Consider the following 15,895-nt stretch of genomic DNA (forward strand, 5'->3'; position numbering starts at 1 on the left):
CAGCAATAGGTAAACACGCAATCCCTACCTTATTATGTTTTGCCTTTACATTATCCAACGGTCAATTAAAAAGAAACACCGAGTGCTGCTTTATGACTTTGCTCATTGCCGCATAATGCTTCCAGAGTCAACATCAAAAAGGCTGAGGGACCAAAAATGTGACTAGAGGGGGGGTGAATGGGAGCCAATTAAAAAATTCACGAGTGAAACCGATTTGGTCAAGTCCCAAGAGTACACCCAAACCCTCTCTTCTAGACTGTGCAAAGTATAGCTATAGCTGAGTTAGACACCAAGCAAAAACTCTAGGAGCAAGCCGCAAAGAGATCGGATCAAGAGCGGAGAGCAAACAACAAAGATAGCACGGTATATGAACACCGGTTAAACCGACGTGCGAAGAAAATCTTCACCGGTTCAACCGACGTCACAAAGTAGGCAGCAGATAAGAATCACTCACCGGTTAAACCGACGCTACGGTTTAAACAGCATCGGTTCAACCGGCGATAGTACACCGGATGATCCGACAAAATCAAACTCAAGCGTCGGTGCAGTTGTCCAGAGAGGCTCCAAAACGGACCAACTGAACACCGGTTAAACCGACGGAATCAAATTCAAAACACCGGTGCTGTTGTCCAGAGAGATCCCAAAACGAACTACTTGTAACACCGGTTGATCCGATGTAGATGAACTTCTATACGCCGGTACAACGAGCAAAACAGCATGCAGGCACAGCTGGTGAAGATTCACCGGTTGAACCGATGCACGTGGAACCAATGCACCGGTGCAACCAAGCAGAAAGTCCAAAAACCCTAAAGTGCAAAAAACCAACTCACCAGTTGAACCGACGCAACATATCACAAGCGTCGCTTTAACCGGTGATAGGAAAAAGTTTGCCCGTGCCCAGAACCGATTTTTCCTGCCCGTGACCTTTGGAAATCTTGATGATTGGGGGATCAAATCAAGTCCAAAGGAGCTCAAATTTTGGGGAGATGAAGATGATGACTTCAAGAACACATCCCCAAAATAATTCAACAAAAGTCCTCACGGATTAAGAGGAATCGGAAGAAATCGGAGCAAGAGCGGGGTTTTCTCTAGAACGCAAGAAAACTTCGATTCGTGGAGACTCGTGATTCCTGGGGTTTAGCACTAGGCTAGATGGATTAGAATCACTCCAAGGAGTCATGAAATCATCAAGCTCTACTCACGATCGCGCACACAAAGAATGACACACATGAAGACCAAAACTCGTCTCATGGAAGGCAAGAAACGTACGAAATTGAATCGGATTCAAAACCCCGGAGGGCACAAGGAGGGAAGGGCCTCCTTTCCCAATCAATCTCAGTACAAAGTCTCAAAAATCCATGCCTCGAATTCTACCCCTAGAGAAGAAAGGAGAAGAACAGAGAGAGGGAGAGAGAGGGCGACGGGAGGAAAGGGCAGCGCCTGGACTGGGAGGAGGGGGAGAGGAGAGAGAGTGGGTGAGAGATATTTAAGCCCGCTAACTCTAGTACTGAAAGACTAAACTACCCCTAGACTTAACTAGACACTAGAAAGCCCGTAGGGGCAAAACCGGAAAGAGATACAAGGACTCATCCGACGGCCAAGGTTCTTTCTTCGAGTCGAAGTCTTCTCCGCGATGCCGCCATGGGGATGAAGATTGGGTCCGCGGTTTTGGAGGGTCCGCGAAACCCGGGTAGGTGGCCGGTTTTGAGAAAACCGCCAAAACTCCATGCGCGGGAAGATTCCCGCATCCACGCCGTGGCTCTAGACGCCGTTCCCGCCTCAGTCTCCTGACGGCCCTAGACGCCGCCCGACGCCCGTCACCTCCTCGCCCGCAGCGAGGCCCTAGACACCGTCGACGCCCGTTCCTCCGCCAGTCCCGAGACCGACTCCCGTGCCTCCACGACTTGGCGTCTTCAACCGCAGCTTGGTTTTGTGGCACAAACCAAGAAACCCGCCATCCACCGGTGCTTCCAAGAAACCTGCCATCCACCGGTGCTTGCGCCCTCGATCCAAGAGTGGACGCCACAGCTGCCGCCCGGCCCGAGCTCCGGTCCCGGCTGCCCTTCACCGCCGTCCACCACACGGTCCATCGGCCACAACACCTCCACGGCAGCTCTCCGTCGACACTCGATGCCCGTGTACCTGCAACCAAAGACCAAGCACACGATCACACCGCACGGTTGACAATTCACTCATCACAGCCAGGAGAAGGTACTCAACATTCCTCAAAGGCAAGGTTAGTAGAGACCTTGGTGGTCGGAGCCAGGTCTGTGCCATATCTCCGATGCTCGCTCTTGCGCATAAGCCCTTTATTTGGTTGATCAGCTAGTTACACATGTACCCGGGGAGTTGTATATATTAATCTTACGTTGAGTCAGCTCGGCTTCAGCACATGAGTTTCTTGAGGTTTAGACTAGAGTTTGATGTGTCTGCCTTTCCTACTCGACAGCCATGCCCATATTCAGTCCTAGCTAGAACTATAATTCCATCGCTGCATCATGCACCTGCAAAGCTCTGCAGCTCCACACGGTCTTTCCATCTTATTCAACTGAATTTCCCCCTCTTTGCAACATAAAGTCCAAGTTACAATTCAGCTTGTAATTCACAATGGAGTATTCCAGGAGGTAAAAGTCTCCACCATGTAGTCACTTCCATGTGGGTAAGGAAAGGCAGTTGACAATCATAAGTTCTATCTGTTGCCAGAATAGGTTGCTATCCAACAATTTGAGGATACAGCAGGCTCCTGTCAAAGCCTCACGATCTTATTCTACGGAGCAGGCTCCTTGGAAAACGCACATACATTATTTGCATTCTATCCAAAAAAAACAGGGTGTGCAATAGTTTCACTTTCAACACACATTTCTATATGTTAAAGCCCCGAGGGGCGGCGCGCGGACAGGCAGGCCACGTAGGCCGGAAAAATCCGGCCGTCCGATTGCGATCCGATGGCTACGGATGAAAGAGAATTTTGCTATTTCGGAGTACTAAATAAAATCTATTTACAAAACTTTTTGTATGGATGAGTTGTAAATCACGAGACGAATCTAATAAGTATACTTAATTCATGATTAACTCATAATTAGTGAACGGTTATTGTAGTATCACTGTATGGCTACGGATGAAAGGGAATCTTTCTATTTCAAAGTACTAAATAAAAGTTATTTACAAAACCTTTTACACGGATGGGTTGTAAATCACGAGATGAATCTAATGAGCACACTTAATTCATGATTAACTCATAATTAGTGGACGGTTATTGTAGAATCGCTGTCTGGCTACGGATGAAAGGGAATCTTGCTATTTCTGAGTACTAAATAAAATCTATTTACAAAACCTATTGCATGGATGGGTTGTAAATCACGAGACGAATCTAATGAACATAATTAATTCATGATTAACATATAATTAGTGAACGATTACTGTAATATCACTGTTGCAAATCATAGATTAAGTAGGCTCATTAGATTTGTGTCGCTATTTACATCCTATCCGTGTAAAAAGTTTTGTAAATAGATTTTATTTAGTATTCCATGCATGTGCTCAAATATTCGATGACATTTTTGGGATAAATTTTTGAATCTAATCACGGCCCTAATTTCTATATGTGAATGCCCCGAAGGTCGGCACAAGGGCAGACCGGCCACATCAGTAAAAAAGATTCCCATCATTCGATCCTAAATTGACAGTCCATGTGACTAGCCGTGCCATCGTTATCTTTGAGGCCTTGAGACACGAATGGTCCACGCGTCAGCTCTCCATTCGGTCACTGCAAAATATCTAAATCTAGAACTCTCGGCCGATAATTTTGGTGGCCTCCGAATGGGTGTGTGCTCTACTACAACAACGACAGTGAAGCTAGGCCGGAGAGCCATGCGGCGAGTTCGGGTGGGCCGCCAGGCACGCCCTCGACGGGTGCGGCGAGTTCATGCCGTCACCAGTGGGCGACCCAGCCTCGCTCCAGTACGCCGTGGTGCCGCTGGTCGGGCGTGATAGCCGCGCATTGCATGGTGAGGAGATGCTCGAGGACCGCTCCCGGCCGCCTTCGACGGCGAGATTGAGACGTCGGATTTCAGGTACTACTTTTTTGCTTTAAAAACAAATATTCTATTTCTATCTATGTATATTCATTTGTCTATATATCTACTACAAACCTCTATATAAACTTATATTGCCAAACGAAAACAAGTAAATAAATTACGCGCGCCAAGACGCGCGCAAGGCACTCGTTCAATCAAATTTTAATTATATATCTTACAAAAATTATTATTGGCATGTATGTGTGCACGCCCTACATGCCTATGAACCCAATGGCGTACACTCATAAGATGCTAACCTGCTGGAATAAAAACTAGCTGTACATCTCTGAATTACTTGTGGAATAAAATTGGTGGCACTAATAAACTTTACTTTTCTCATATTGTAGCCATCAAGATGTCCTAGATTTTATGTAAAAGGCATTGCACACGAAATCTACTTACTTGTAAATTTTTACAAAGCCATATAGAAAAGTCCATTAGTAGTTAATACAAGATGATATGTATCATTACATTAAGAAAAAAGAGAAGAAAAAGATTAATCACAAAACAAAGATAGAAGAAAATAATAGTAACCCCAGCACAATAATAATATGGTGCAAACATAAAAAAGGACATGTCTAAAGTACACCATAATAATTGCTTCAATACGTAGAAGTAGTAGTGTGGTGTTAATCTAGCACTACTAGAAAACAAGCCTTAGGTCCACCCCAAAAGTACTGGTATGGAGATGAACCGGTAACTATGCTAGCATAGTTACCGGTTCATCTCCATACCGGTACTTTTGGGGTGGATGAAATCTTTGAATGAGCCTTAGGTACCGGTTGGTATTATCAACCGGTACCTAAGGCTCTCCATAGGTACCGGGTGGTAGCTTTTATATTAGTACCGGGTCGTACCACCAACCGGTACCTTTAGACGAGCCTTAGGTACCGGTTGGTGTTACCAACCGGTACCTTAGGCTCATCCATGGGTTACTTCAAAAGGAAAACATCTCCTTCTCAATCAGAAGAACTATGTAGCTGAGATGGTAAAGGAGCAACGCGTAAGGCTAGAGGTCGCGAGTTCAAATCCCAGCCAAAGAGAATATTTTTTGTGAATTTTGAAGGCCTTAGGTACCGGTTAATTTACCCGGTACCAAAGGTTCGAGCCTTTGGTACCACTTTCGGGGTACCGGTTCAAAAAACCGGTACCAAAGGGCACCTGCAACCGGTGCCTTAAGGCATTTTTCTAGTAGTGTAGGGGAAAAGGAGTCACTTTTCCATCCACTTTTCATAAAAGTTTGATAAACGTGCTTTAATAATTAAAACAAGAAAATTTTGGCTAAATTTTGTCAAAACAAATTAGAAGTTGCACTAGCCAACTTTGCAAGAATCGTTTGCTCAAAATCTGGAAAGTGCATCCATTTCGTTTCCAGGAGCACACAACAGAGGAACTCTTATCATCGAATCTGCACTTTATGCCGGCCATGTGCACACATTCTGATACAAGAAAGAGGCAAATGGGGTAGTGTAGCAGGGAAATTGTATTCTTTTATGTAAAGGAAGGATAAATTTTCAAAAGAATAGTAACAATAAGTGGTTTTAAAAAATTGGGTGCTTTGCATAATGGAGTGCATATTAAAAACAGAACAGGAATCTAGGCCAGATACTAGGCTAACCAGTTTCCCATGCATATTTTGGTTCCAAGATTTGGGACAACCACAGCTTATAACAAGATGAATGTCCTTCTATTTTTCTTTTTATTGGATTTCTGAAAATAAAAATATTTCAACAAAGTATCAGGAAACTGCCTATAGGAATAGGAGTATGTGTCTACCTGAGATGCTCCAGGTAGTGTAAGATGCAAGAGAACCTCTACACTACAGCAACATTCTCCACATCTGCATAGTACAACACCAAACTCCTCAATGTTTTCGGATGAAACGACAAAAGAAGCGGTGTCATCACCAGCATAAACGGGCACAATCATGTCATAAGATGACAGCAACAAATTTCACCTGCAGTTCCTTTGCAACTGCAAACTCTCCCTCATGATCCTGTCTCTTTTCCCATACTTACAGTCGCTGGACGGGTGAGAGGGGACCAGCGCCTGGCTTCCTAGGGACATGCCACCATGTGCTTAGTGGAGGCCATGATCCTGTCTTCCCATAGCTTCCGGTAGCGGCGGAAACAGTGAGAATGATACCACTAACCATGGACACAAAATTTATTCAAACAGGGCGATAGTGGTAGTCCACCACCCTCATTAGAACTATTCCAAGGTAATAAAATCGCAGGAAATGCAGGCATTTGTTAAGAATGCGCCATTTTTAATGTTGTGCCCTGAAGTTCTTAAGTTTTTAAATATATCAATAAGTTCTTAAATTTGCTCTGAAACCTATGAATAGAATATTTCTCCTGAAGTTGCAGCATTTTCACAATTTTGTTTTAAATTTCCTAGGTAACTTGTTGACCTGCTCCATACTGCTACTCGCAGGGGAAAGAGTGGGTGCATCACCAAACCACGAGGATGGAAAGATAGCACAAGATCCAAAAAAAAGTTAATTAGCACTTCGACACCCGGTAGCTGAAGTCCTATACTATGTGATATATGTCCTCAGTCTAAAGCTGGCAGTTCAGAAACTGAATTTTATTTTACAACTCTGTTTGACAAGGGAAAGGAATTTTAAAGAAATTACCTGACAGAGCTGAATTGGAGAAAGAAAATTTGAAGTCAACCACCGATGGGATCTTGTAAACTTTTAACAGAGGTTGACCTCCTGATCAGAGTCAGTACTAGAGTTCACAAGTTGCTTAGCTTGCAGAGCGTTGACCAATCTGGGCCATCAAACCACTTCCACGCCCCATAGCCGAAAATTCGGTTGAATTCCTCATCGTCGCCATCGACCTCGTTTCAGAACATGGTGTGAAAACACAAGTGATCTAGTATTCTTATTCTAAGTTGCTATATTGGACTGATTGTCTGACTTTTGATTGACACTAACACTTAGCGAAAAAAGTAGTATATCTCATAATCATGACTTCAGCGAGGATTCCTTATTGGATGTTAAAGAATGTACCATACCAGCCTGTCAGCGTTGAATATCCACTGTAATCTCGATCACAATCTTCAGGTTTTGAATTTTTTTTTCTCTCTCTCTCTCTCTGAATATTGACTACTTTAAGGTTTGCATTTCGCATACGTTCTTGGACCCATCATTGAAGCCACAAACTGGGATGGTTCGCTTCCATGAAATATGAATGTCTGGAAGCTTTTGTTTCTGCTGTTAGTATATGGTGGTTCTCTGCTAGGATGTTTGGTGAATGTGCTATATGCTACTTTGAACACAACTTCTCCGGCACAGCTGCACCCGAATCAAAATGCTTTTCTTTATGCTGAACCAACCGATCATCGATTCATCGTTGAGTCATCTTTAATTTCATCCGAGGTTGCGGTGTTGATGAACTAAATGTATGACAGGGAGCATTTTAGTATAACACCCCACGATCATTTTGGGATAAATATGTATTCATATTTCGTAGGGGTAAATTTGTGTGCCTTTATAAGCAATTAAGCATATGTTTTCATACAAAAAAATCTTGAATTTCAGCAAATATTTACCTAGTTCAGTGATGCAAAGGAACTTTATTCACTTAGCAGTGCTAAAAATTCGAAGGAAAAATGTAAATACAGTCATGCTCTGAAGCCTGAAGGTAGAGGGACCCTTACTCAGGTGAGACGGCGAACAAAATTTTGTCAAAGTGAAAGTGAGTGACACTTCGCAAAAGTCAAATGTCACAACTTCCACCTCCCATGCTCTGACCCAGCCGTTCGCATTTATGGCCACGTCGTCCATGACTGTCACAACCTCCTCGCGCCAGTCGCCACGGAACCCACACGACATGCTCTGCCTCGCCGCCTTCCTCCTCCTCGCGCTGGCGCCACCACCCGCCGCGGCAGCGGCCGCGCCTGGCCCGGCGGAGAACGATGCTCCCTCGTGCCCGTTCGACCTGGCGACGGCGGCGCGAATGATCCCGCGCGAGTGCCACGCGAACGCCACGGCGGCGCCGGGCGCCACGGGCTGCTGCTGGTACGTATTCGCGGCCTACATCTTCGCCGCCGCCGACCACGCCAACCGCACCGGCGAGGCCTTCCTCCCGCGCGGGCCCGCGGCCGCGTGCTCCGACGCCTTCGCCTCCGCGCTCCTCGCCGGCGGCCTCGTGTCGCGGTCGCTCCTCGCCGGGAACGGCTCCTGCGACCTCACCGGCGACCCGGGCAAGCTCGCGGCGGGGTCGCGCCCGTGCCAGCTCGCCACCGTCGACGGCGTGCGCGCGCTGGGGCCACGCGCGCTGCCCAACGCCACGCGCCTCTGCGCCGCGCCGGACCTGGGGCACGCGCCGAGCGTCGCGCCCGACACGCCGGGCTGCTCCGCGTGCCGCGGCGCGGTGATCGCGACCACCTACGAGATGCTGGCCAGCGCGCGCACCAAGGAGTTCGTGCCCTGCGGGATGGCGGCCACGGTCGCCGTCTGGTCGACCGCGCCGCCGCCGCTGGAGCGGTACAGCGCCTACGCTCTCTGCATGCTCCAGGTCCTCGAGAACGTCAACAGCCTCGGCACTGGCGACCTCGTGCCCTCGCCGCCGCCGCCCGCCGCCACGGCCACCCTGTCGCCTCCCGCTCCAGCCGCTTCCTCGAGCAAAAACACCGTCGGCATCACCGCCGGCTCGGCGGCGGCAGGCGTGGCGGTCGTCGTTTGCGCCGGGTTCGCCGCCATGGCAATTGCAAGAATCCGTCGCCGTCGTAGGCTGACCGCAGATGACAGCGAGAGCGGCGCCGGCGACTCGAGCGACGACGACGACTCCGTGGCGTCGCTGCCGCCTCTGCCGCGTGAAGGCCTGTACATCTTTACCAAGGCGGAGCTCATGCAAGCGACCAACGGGTACGACAAGAAGTTCCTGCTCGGCACGGGCGGCGCCGGCAAGGTGTACCTCGGGCACCTCCCGTCGGGGCAGCGCGTGGCCATCAAGAAGATATATCGGGCCAAGAAGGTGTCCGAGTTCTACGCCGAGGTGGCCGTGCTCGCCAGGCTGCGCCACCGCAACCTCGCCACGCTCGTCGGCTACTGCCTCGGCGGCCGCGGCGGCGACCATGCGCTCGTGTACGAGTACCTCGCCGGGGGCAACCTGTGGCGCGCGCTGTTCCAGGGCGAGCTGCCGTGGCGCCGCCGGCTGGAGGTGGCCGGGGACGTGGCCGAGGGGCTCGCGTACCTGCACGGGCTCCGCGACGGCGCCGTCGTGCACCGCGACGTCAAGCCGACCAACGTCCTGCTGTCGGAGTCCGGCACGGCGAAGCTGTCGGACTTCGGCGTGTCGCGCGTCGTGCCGGCGGGCGGCACGCACGTGTCCACGGAGGTCCGCGGCACCCGCGGGTACGTGGACCCGGAGAGCTTCAGCGCCGGGCACGTCTCGGAGGCCGCCGACGTGTACAGCTTCGGCGTCGTGCTCCTGGAGCTCGCCACGGGGATGCGCGCCGTGGTGCTGACGCCGTCGGGGGGCGCCGAGTCCATCGTGCAGGCCGCGCACTGGGCTGTCACCGAGGCCGGCGGCGAGCCGGGGCCGGCCGCCGAGGCCATGGTGGACCGGCGGCTCGGGCCGGCGTGGGACAGGGCCACCGTGCGCGCCGTGTTCGCGCTGGCGTGCCGGTGCGTGCGCCCGTACAAGCACGAGCGGCCGGAGATCGCCGAGGTGCTCGGCCTGCTCAAGGGCATGCTCGCCGACTACAGCGCGCGTCTCGTCAACGGCAACGATTTGCTGTCTCCCGACACCGAGAGTTCGGAGGTCATGGCCTCGTCGACGGCCGCGACGCCTGAGCCGGTGTCCTTGCCGTCGACGTCGTCGTCCACGCTCAACACTGAGGTGATGTCAACGCCGTCGCTGCAGGGCGTCGAGTAGCGTGGCTGTCAGGACCCCGGTCGAACACTTGGAGGTTGGCCCAATCCCCAATGGCGACAATCAGGACAAAGCAGCACATCAGTATCAAATGTTTCCCAACTACTCGACTGTTTGGAGATGATCCAGTGGTGCTGTGATTTGATACTTGATAGCAAGGTTTAAATAAAGAGTACCCTTAAATAAAAGTTGAAAATACAAGTCTCGTTCCATCAGTGGCAACGAGAAGAGGGTGAACCAAGCTTGGGAAGGCAGGGCACCGCAAGAAGTCTAGTTCAGAGGACAACTAGCCAGTAGCCATAGGGTGGCCGGCCTCTGATGCTGTAAAGTTTTCTCCGATTTTTGTGATTAGTTGTAAATTTTAGTTGATATTTGAATAGGCATCGCAAAATTGGTATAAATTCCCCAAATTTATACCAACAATTTGCTGCCTAGCTTTATTCTAAGTTCAAGCCCAACTATATAAAAAAAAGGGAAAAGGTCCAATTTTCACCCTCGAACTATCGCAAAAGCCTTATTTTCAACCTTTAATTACGAAACCGGACAACATAGACCATCCAACTGTCAAAACGGGGCAAATTTGGCCCTTGGGGTGGTTTTGAAAGTGGTTTTGCATTTTCTAAAAAATTAAATAAATCCAATTAGATCTAAAAAAATCAAAACTAATTCACTTTAAATCACAAAAATATGAAACTAGTACCAATTTTTTCTAAAAATGTAACCTATCTATTATTGCTCTATTTGAATCTTAGTTATTAAAAATAATAGACATAATTGCAAGCAATCAAATATTATGAACATAAAAAAATTACATCTGAATAGCTCACAAGTCATGTGACAACAGATAGGTTATATTTTTAGAAAACTTTTGATACATATTTCATAATTTTTTGACTTAAAATGAATTACTTATAAATTTTAAGTGTAAAATTGAATATTTGTAATCCTCACAAAATGGAAAACCACCTTCAAAACAACCAACCCAGGGGCCAAATTTGCCCAGTTTTGACAGTTAAATGGCCTATGTTGTCCGGTTTCATAGTTTAAGATTGAAAATCGGACTTGTGCAATAGTTGAAGGGTGTAAACCAGACTTTTTTCAAAAAAAATATTGCCAGCTCTGGCTTAAAATGCTACAAGAATATATTTATATAATGTAGACCATTATTGTAATAAATTTTCATACTTCTTACATAAAATTGTTATTACAAAATTTGTAACTAAAAAACCTTTTTAATACAATACAGTTAGGAAAAGAATGTTGTCAATTGTTAGGATTAAAGATCATGTCAATCACACAAACTGTATCCGATAGCAATGGTTGATAGATCCAAAATAAATTCGGTCAGCATCCAATAGATTAGCAGCCTCAATTGTAACTGAATTGTGGTCGTTGTTCTTGATCGTCGGTTCCAACGTAACATAAATGTGGTCAGCATCTCTGCAAGCCCAGCGTCTAGTGGAGGACAGAGGCAGAGGAGGCTGGACTGGGCTGGGCTGGTGCTTGTCTGCTCATGGGCTTGCTCTGGGCCCCGGGGTAAGGGCCAACCATCCCGTATCTCTAAATCAAATTTCGTATTCCCAATAGGATTTTTTTTAAAAAAAAAAGTGTGCGGCTGGCTTCCAAGTTCCAAATAGAGCGTTGGTTTTTACGTGCCCCTAAATCAAACTACTCCCTCAGTTCTGAAATGTAAGGCATTTTATTTTGTTCTAGATCAAACTATTCTAAATTTGATCAAATTATAAAAACAAAAATAATATTTTAAATATCAACTGAGAATAATTAAATCAATTATAAAATGTATTTTTATAATTTTACTTACTTTTGATGTGTTAGATGTTAATATTTTTCTCTATAAATTTGGCCAAATTTAAACTACTTGACTTAGGACAAAATAAGATGATTTACATTGCATGATGGAGCTTCTAAACCTAATTAGAGTGGTCTAAACCTAGTCCTTGGTTAACCATCAACCGTGTGAGAATTACGCGGCCTCCAAGAATTATCAGATCACCACACCATCATAGTCCACAAGGGGGGTGAGGTCCAAGAAATGCCTCGAGCGACCACCTCCGGCGACTTGGCCCGTCATTCATTCGTGGATCAGCGAGCCAGAATGCTGTTAATGGTTTGGGCTGCATCCAGTTTTAATGGTTTGGTTTTGCTATCTGGGCTATTTTGGTTTGGTGTCAAATGGGTTGAGGTGTCTACTAATTTGGTTTGGTTTGGTTTTTCTTCACAATTGGCCGGTCTGATATGGATTGAGCTTTCATTTTCAAGTTCATTTGTTAATTTAGAGGGATTGTTCTGACCAATTAATGCAGCTGGATAGGTCTGCAGAGCTCACAGGCGAACGTGAACATCAGTTGCGGGGCCGCAAAGTGCACAACGATGCATGCGGTCTGGTTTGGTTTGGTTTTGAGAGATGATAGTTTGGGGTGGTGCGGTGTGAAATAATATATATTAGTAAAATGGTTTGGTGCAGTTATGATCTGGTTCTCGGACCATTATCACCTTGAGCGAGTCAAGGCCGCCACCAGGCTGCTGTACTCCCAATAGCAGGGGTGTCTACACAAATTGTAATCAGGGCTGAACTTGCTTTGTTCTTTAATACAAACAATGGCAGTATACAGAGATATGAAAACATATCTTCTTATCCGCAGAAAAAAAACATATCTTCTTCCAGGAAAACTACCTACCTAACGAAATAGTGAAAGGAACAGTTAGAACTTCATAAAAATGGCCACAAATAAAAAAGAATAATCATGTCAGAAGTGGGATTTGAACCCACGCCCTCGTTAGAGGACCAGAACTTGAGTCTGGCGCCTTAGACCACTCGGCCATCCTGACCTTGCTGTTTCATGTTTTAATTACAAACATTATATAGTTTATGACCACTGTTGCCCATGGAACCTCCTAGTTTCTGATCTGGTTTTCCAAGGCACTCCGCGCCCCCGTAACATTTTCCGGAACTTCATTCAAATCGCCATTTCGAGGCACTCGGCAGTGCCGTAACATTTTTTTCGAAACTTCATTCAAATCGCCAGCTTGTGTTTTGAGCCTTGAATGTTAGCTGCATGGACATAGATCCTCTGCGGTCAGGTCTCTGGTTTTTCGAGGCACTCCGCACTCCCGTAACATTTTTTTCAAAACTTCATTCAAATTGCCAGTTTGTGTTTTGAGCTGTGAATGTTAGCTGCTGGTTGTTGGCTGGCATCTACACTACACGGCCACACCACAGCAGGCCTGATTACGCACGTACGTCTGCCTGCCGTCGCCTGGCGTGAGCTGGTAATGGCGTCGCACTCATGAGCGTCACACGACCAGATTCGGTGACACGGCTACCAGCCTACCACGACGGCCGTTCGCAGCTGTCGTTTGACCATCCAGAAGGCCACCCAGCGCTAGCTTAGATTCGGCATGCTACGCCCGTGTTGCATTTGTATCATGTGCATCAAGTGCTTCACAACCATCCAAACATCCAATAAATGCTGCGTCGATTTGCTAGCTTGGCAAAATATCCCATTTAAAGCTTTCGGGGTGCAGAGGGGATAAAATGGCAAAATAGACAAATTCGTCCTCAAACTTTTATTTGAGGGTGATTTCGTCCCTCGATTCTTGGCCCTCCAAGTTTTATTTTGGTTTCAATCTCATCCTTCATCCGAGCTGTACCTCCACATGGGCACTCCACGTCATCCAACTGGGTCTTAGTGTTTTGCTACATAGGTTAAAAGCTCCAAAGTGCCCTCCATACAAAGAAGAGTAAATTGCTATACTAATCTCACAAGTCAAAGACTACCAAGAACTACTAACATAGTTTAAAATAAAGAACTACTAACATGAACCACAGCTAAGACGGATGGGTAGGGGTGGTAATGGGCCATGGCTCTAGTGGCCTCTTCACAGCTCATCAAGGCCCATAAAATTTTTAGCTCAAAATTATATAAGATTAGAGCCCGACCATTTTAGAGCCCGGCCCTTAGATTTTCTAGTTCAAAATTTTGGGCCCTTTACCACCTCTACGGATGGGTAAGCAGAAACATATTGTTGGCAGATCAATCCTCATCCATAGCCATGAAAGCTTGAGAGAGCCTGGCTTTGTTGTGCCGCTGCTACTGCTTTGTCCAGGACGACCTTGAGTAAGAGCTACCGTGCATCGAGGGGGGGGGGGGGGGGGGGGGGGACCAACCGAAACAAGGGCATATACGACATTTTCTATAGTGAAACATGCATCCAAGTGACGTGAAATGCCTACCTGGCTATCCAACTTGGATGAAAAAAGGAATTGAATCAAAAACTGAAGTTGGAGGACTAAATTGGACCTTTTAAGAGTTAAGGGACGAAATTGACCTTTGGATGAAAGTTGGACGACGAATTTGCCAATTTTGCCGAAAAATTTCATCACATGGTGCGAGCTAGCAACTAACAGCGCCTTTGATTTGCTAGATTTAGATCCCATTCTGATCCGCCTCAGATTGTGGATTGGTTAAAGCTGGATTGTAAAAGCTACGGGCTGTTTAGATCGCTGGACCGTGCGATGGTTGGATGGCACCATCTGGCACAAAGTTATGGCGAGCCAGCTTGTGGGATTCCATGCTGCGTGTCCAGTGTTTTAATCCAAACCACCAAAATCTCCAATATTTGATCATTAACTTTCTAGCTTGGCGAAAGATTTCAGCAGTCATGACCATTCAAGAAGAAAAAAAAAGAAAAAAAGCTTGTATAGGTACAGATCAATTCATCACGTGGTGGGGAGCGACGAGCAGCTCGCATTTTTTCAAGATTTAGCAGATCGTGAACGACTTCTTCAACAAAAAAAAAGGATCGTGAACACATTCTGAATCGGGTGAGCGCAATGGTGTCATGATCTGCCAGATATTTCCAGGCACTGCATAGAAAAATTCCTCCTCAGCGTATCCGAGACACTGGGGACCTGATGATAGGGACAACGTGGTCAAATGGGAAGTTCCTGAACGGCTGAAACGTTCGTCTCCTCCAGCTCATCGAGTGAAAAAAAAAAAGCATATTCGCAGCATCATCAGCATCTGTCCAAATGCTTCGCAGAGACCGCCGTACCTGCAGAACGAGAAAAACGGGGAGCTGCTAAATCGAACAAATGCTCAGAGCTCACCAACCTCACTCTCACTGGTCACTGCTAACGCAAGGAAAGGCTGCACCAACCTCACTCTCACTGCTAACCTCAATCATCTGGACCGACAGACACATCACAAAGATGAAGACTTTGCACTGGAAACAACTCTGAATGTTCAGAGCTCTGAAGATTACTGATGTTATTCGCCTCCAAACTGCCGTGCCACAACACTACACGACTACGATCGACTGGATTCTGTTGCCATTTTTCACTCACAAGTTGCTGGGCTACATACGCAGAAAAGTTTCAGTTCCTCATTGTTACTGTTCTCGGATGAATACAGAACTCCATATGCCATTGAGTTATAATGCTTCATAATTCTGACTGCTAACATCATGCCTCCATCAAGCCTAAAAATTTTCGACATCAAGGCTGCTGCTCTGTATCAGTATTGTGCTACATGATCCGCAGCATATTTTCCAGAACCAAATAAAAATTCTTCAGACTAATACAGTGTTTTATGTCAGTATTGTGCTACCAATCTGACGTTGGAGAATACCCAACATTCAGAGGCAACGAACAAAAAGCCTTCTGTGTTGGCATCTAGCCATCTACCACCCATCTGAACAACCAAACAAGAAAGATATTTTCAGGAGTAACATAAAAATTTTACAGAGTACATAAAAAATGTTCCTGCCTACGAGTCTCTGCTTATTTTTAGGAGACAATGTGGTCAGATCAATGCAATAAACAAGTACTGTACTGCCCATCGCCTCTTCTCTGTGCTACCCGCTGAACAGAAACCAAACATCCACTGCTACATTTGAACAAACAGAACA

At 46.8% G+C, this 15,895-nt stretch overlaps 1 protein-coding gene and 1 non-coding gene across 2 annotated transcripts; one reads left to right on the forward strand and one right to left on the reverse strand.

Moving 5' to 3' along the window:
• Positions 1 to 7,847: 7,847 nt before the first annotated feature.
• LOC120667083 (probable serine/threonine-protein kinase PBL4) lies at positions 7,848 to 10,456 on the forward strand. Its single transcript, XM_039947107.1, has one exon. It carries the CDS (start codon positions 7,856 to 7,858, stop codon positions 9,965 to 9,967), a length of 2,112 nt encoding a protein of 703 aa, XP_039803041.1. The 5' UTR covers positions 7,848 to 7,855; the 3' UTR covers positions 9,968 to 10,456.
• Positions 10,457 to 12,730: 2,274 nt separating this feature from the next.
• TRNAL-CAA lies at positions 12,731 to 12,814 on the reverse strand. The gene has a single exon. It is a non-coding gene; the product is annotated as a tRNA-Leu (tRNA).
• Positions 12,815 to 15,895: the final 3,081 nt, after the last annotated feature.

The sequence above is a fragment of the Panicum virgatum genome, chromosome 2K (genome assembly GCF_016808335.1).
Source record: "Panicum virgatum strain AP13 chromosome 2K, P.virgatum_v5, whole genome shotgun sequence".
Classification (NCBI taxonomy): domain Eukaryota; kingdom Viridiplantae; phylum Streptophyta; class Magnoliopsida; order Poales; family Poaceae; genus Panicum; species Panicum virgatum.

Coding starts and splice junctions, on each gene's coding strand:
- LOC120667083 (XM_039947107.1), top strand. CDS start 7,856: ATGGCCACGTCGTCCATGACTGTCACAACCTCCTCGCGCCAGTCGCCA.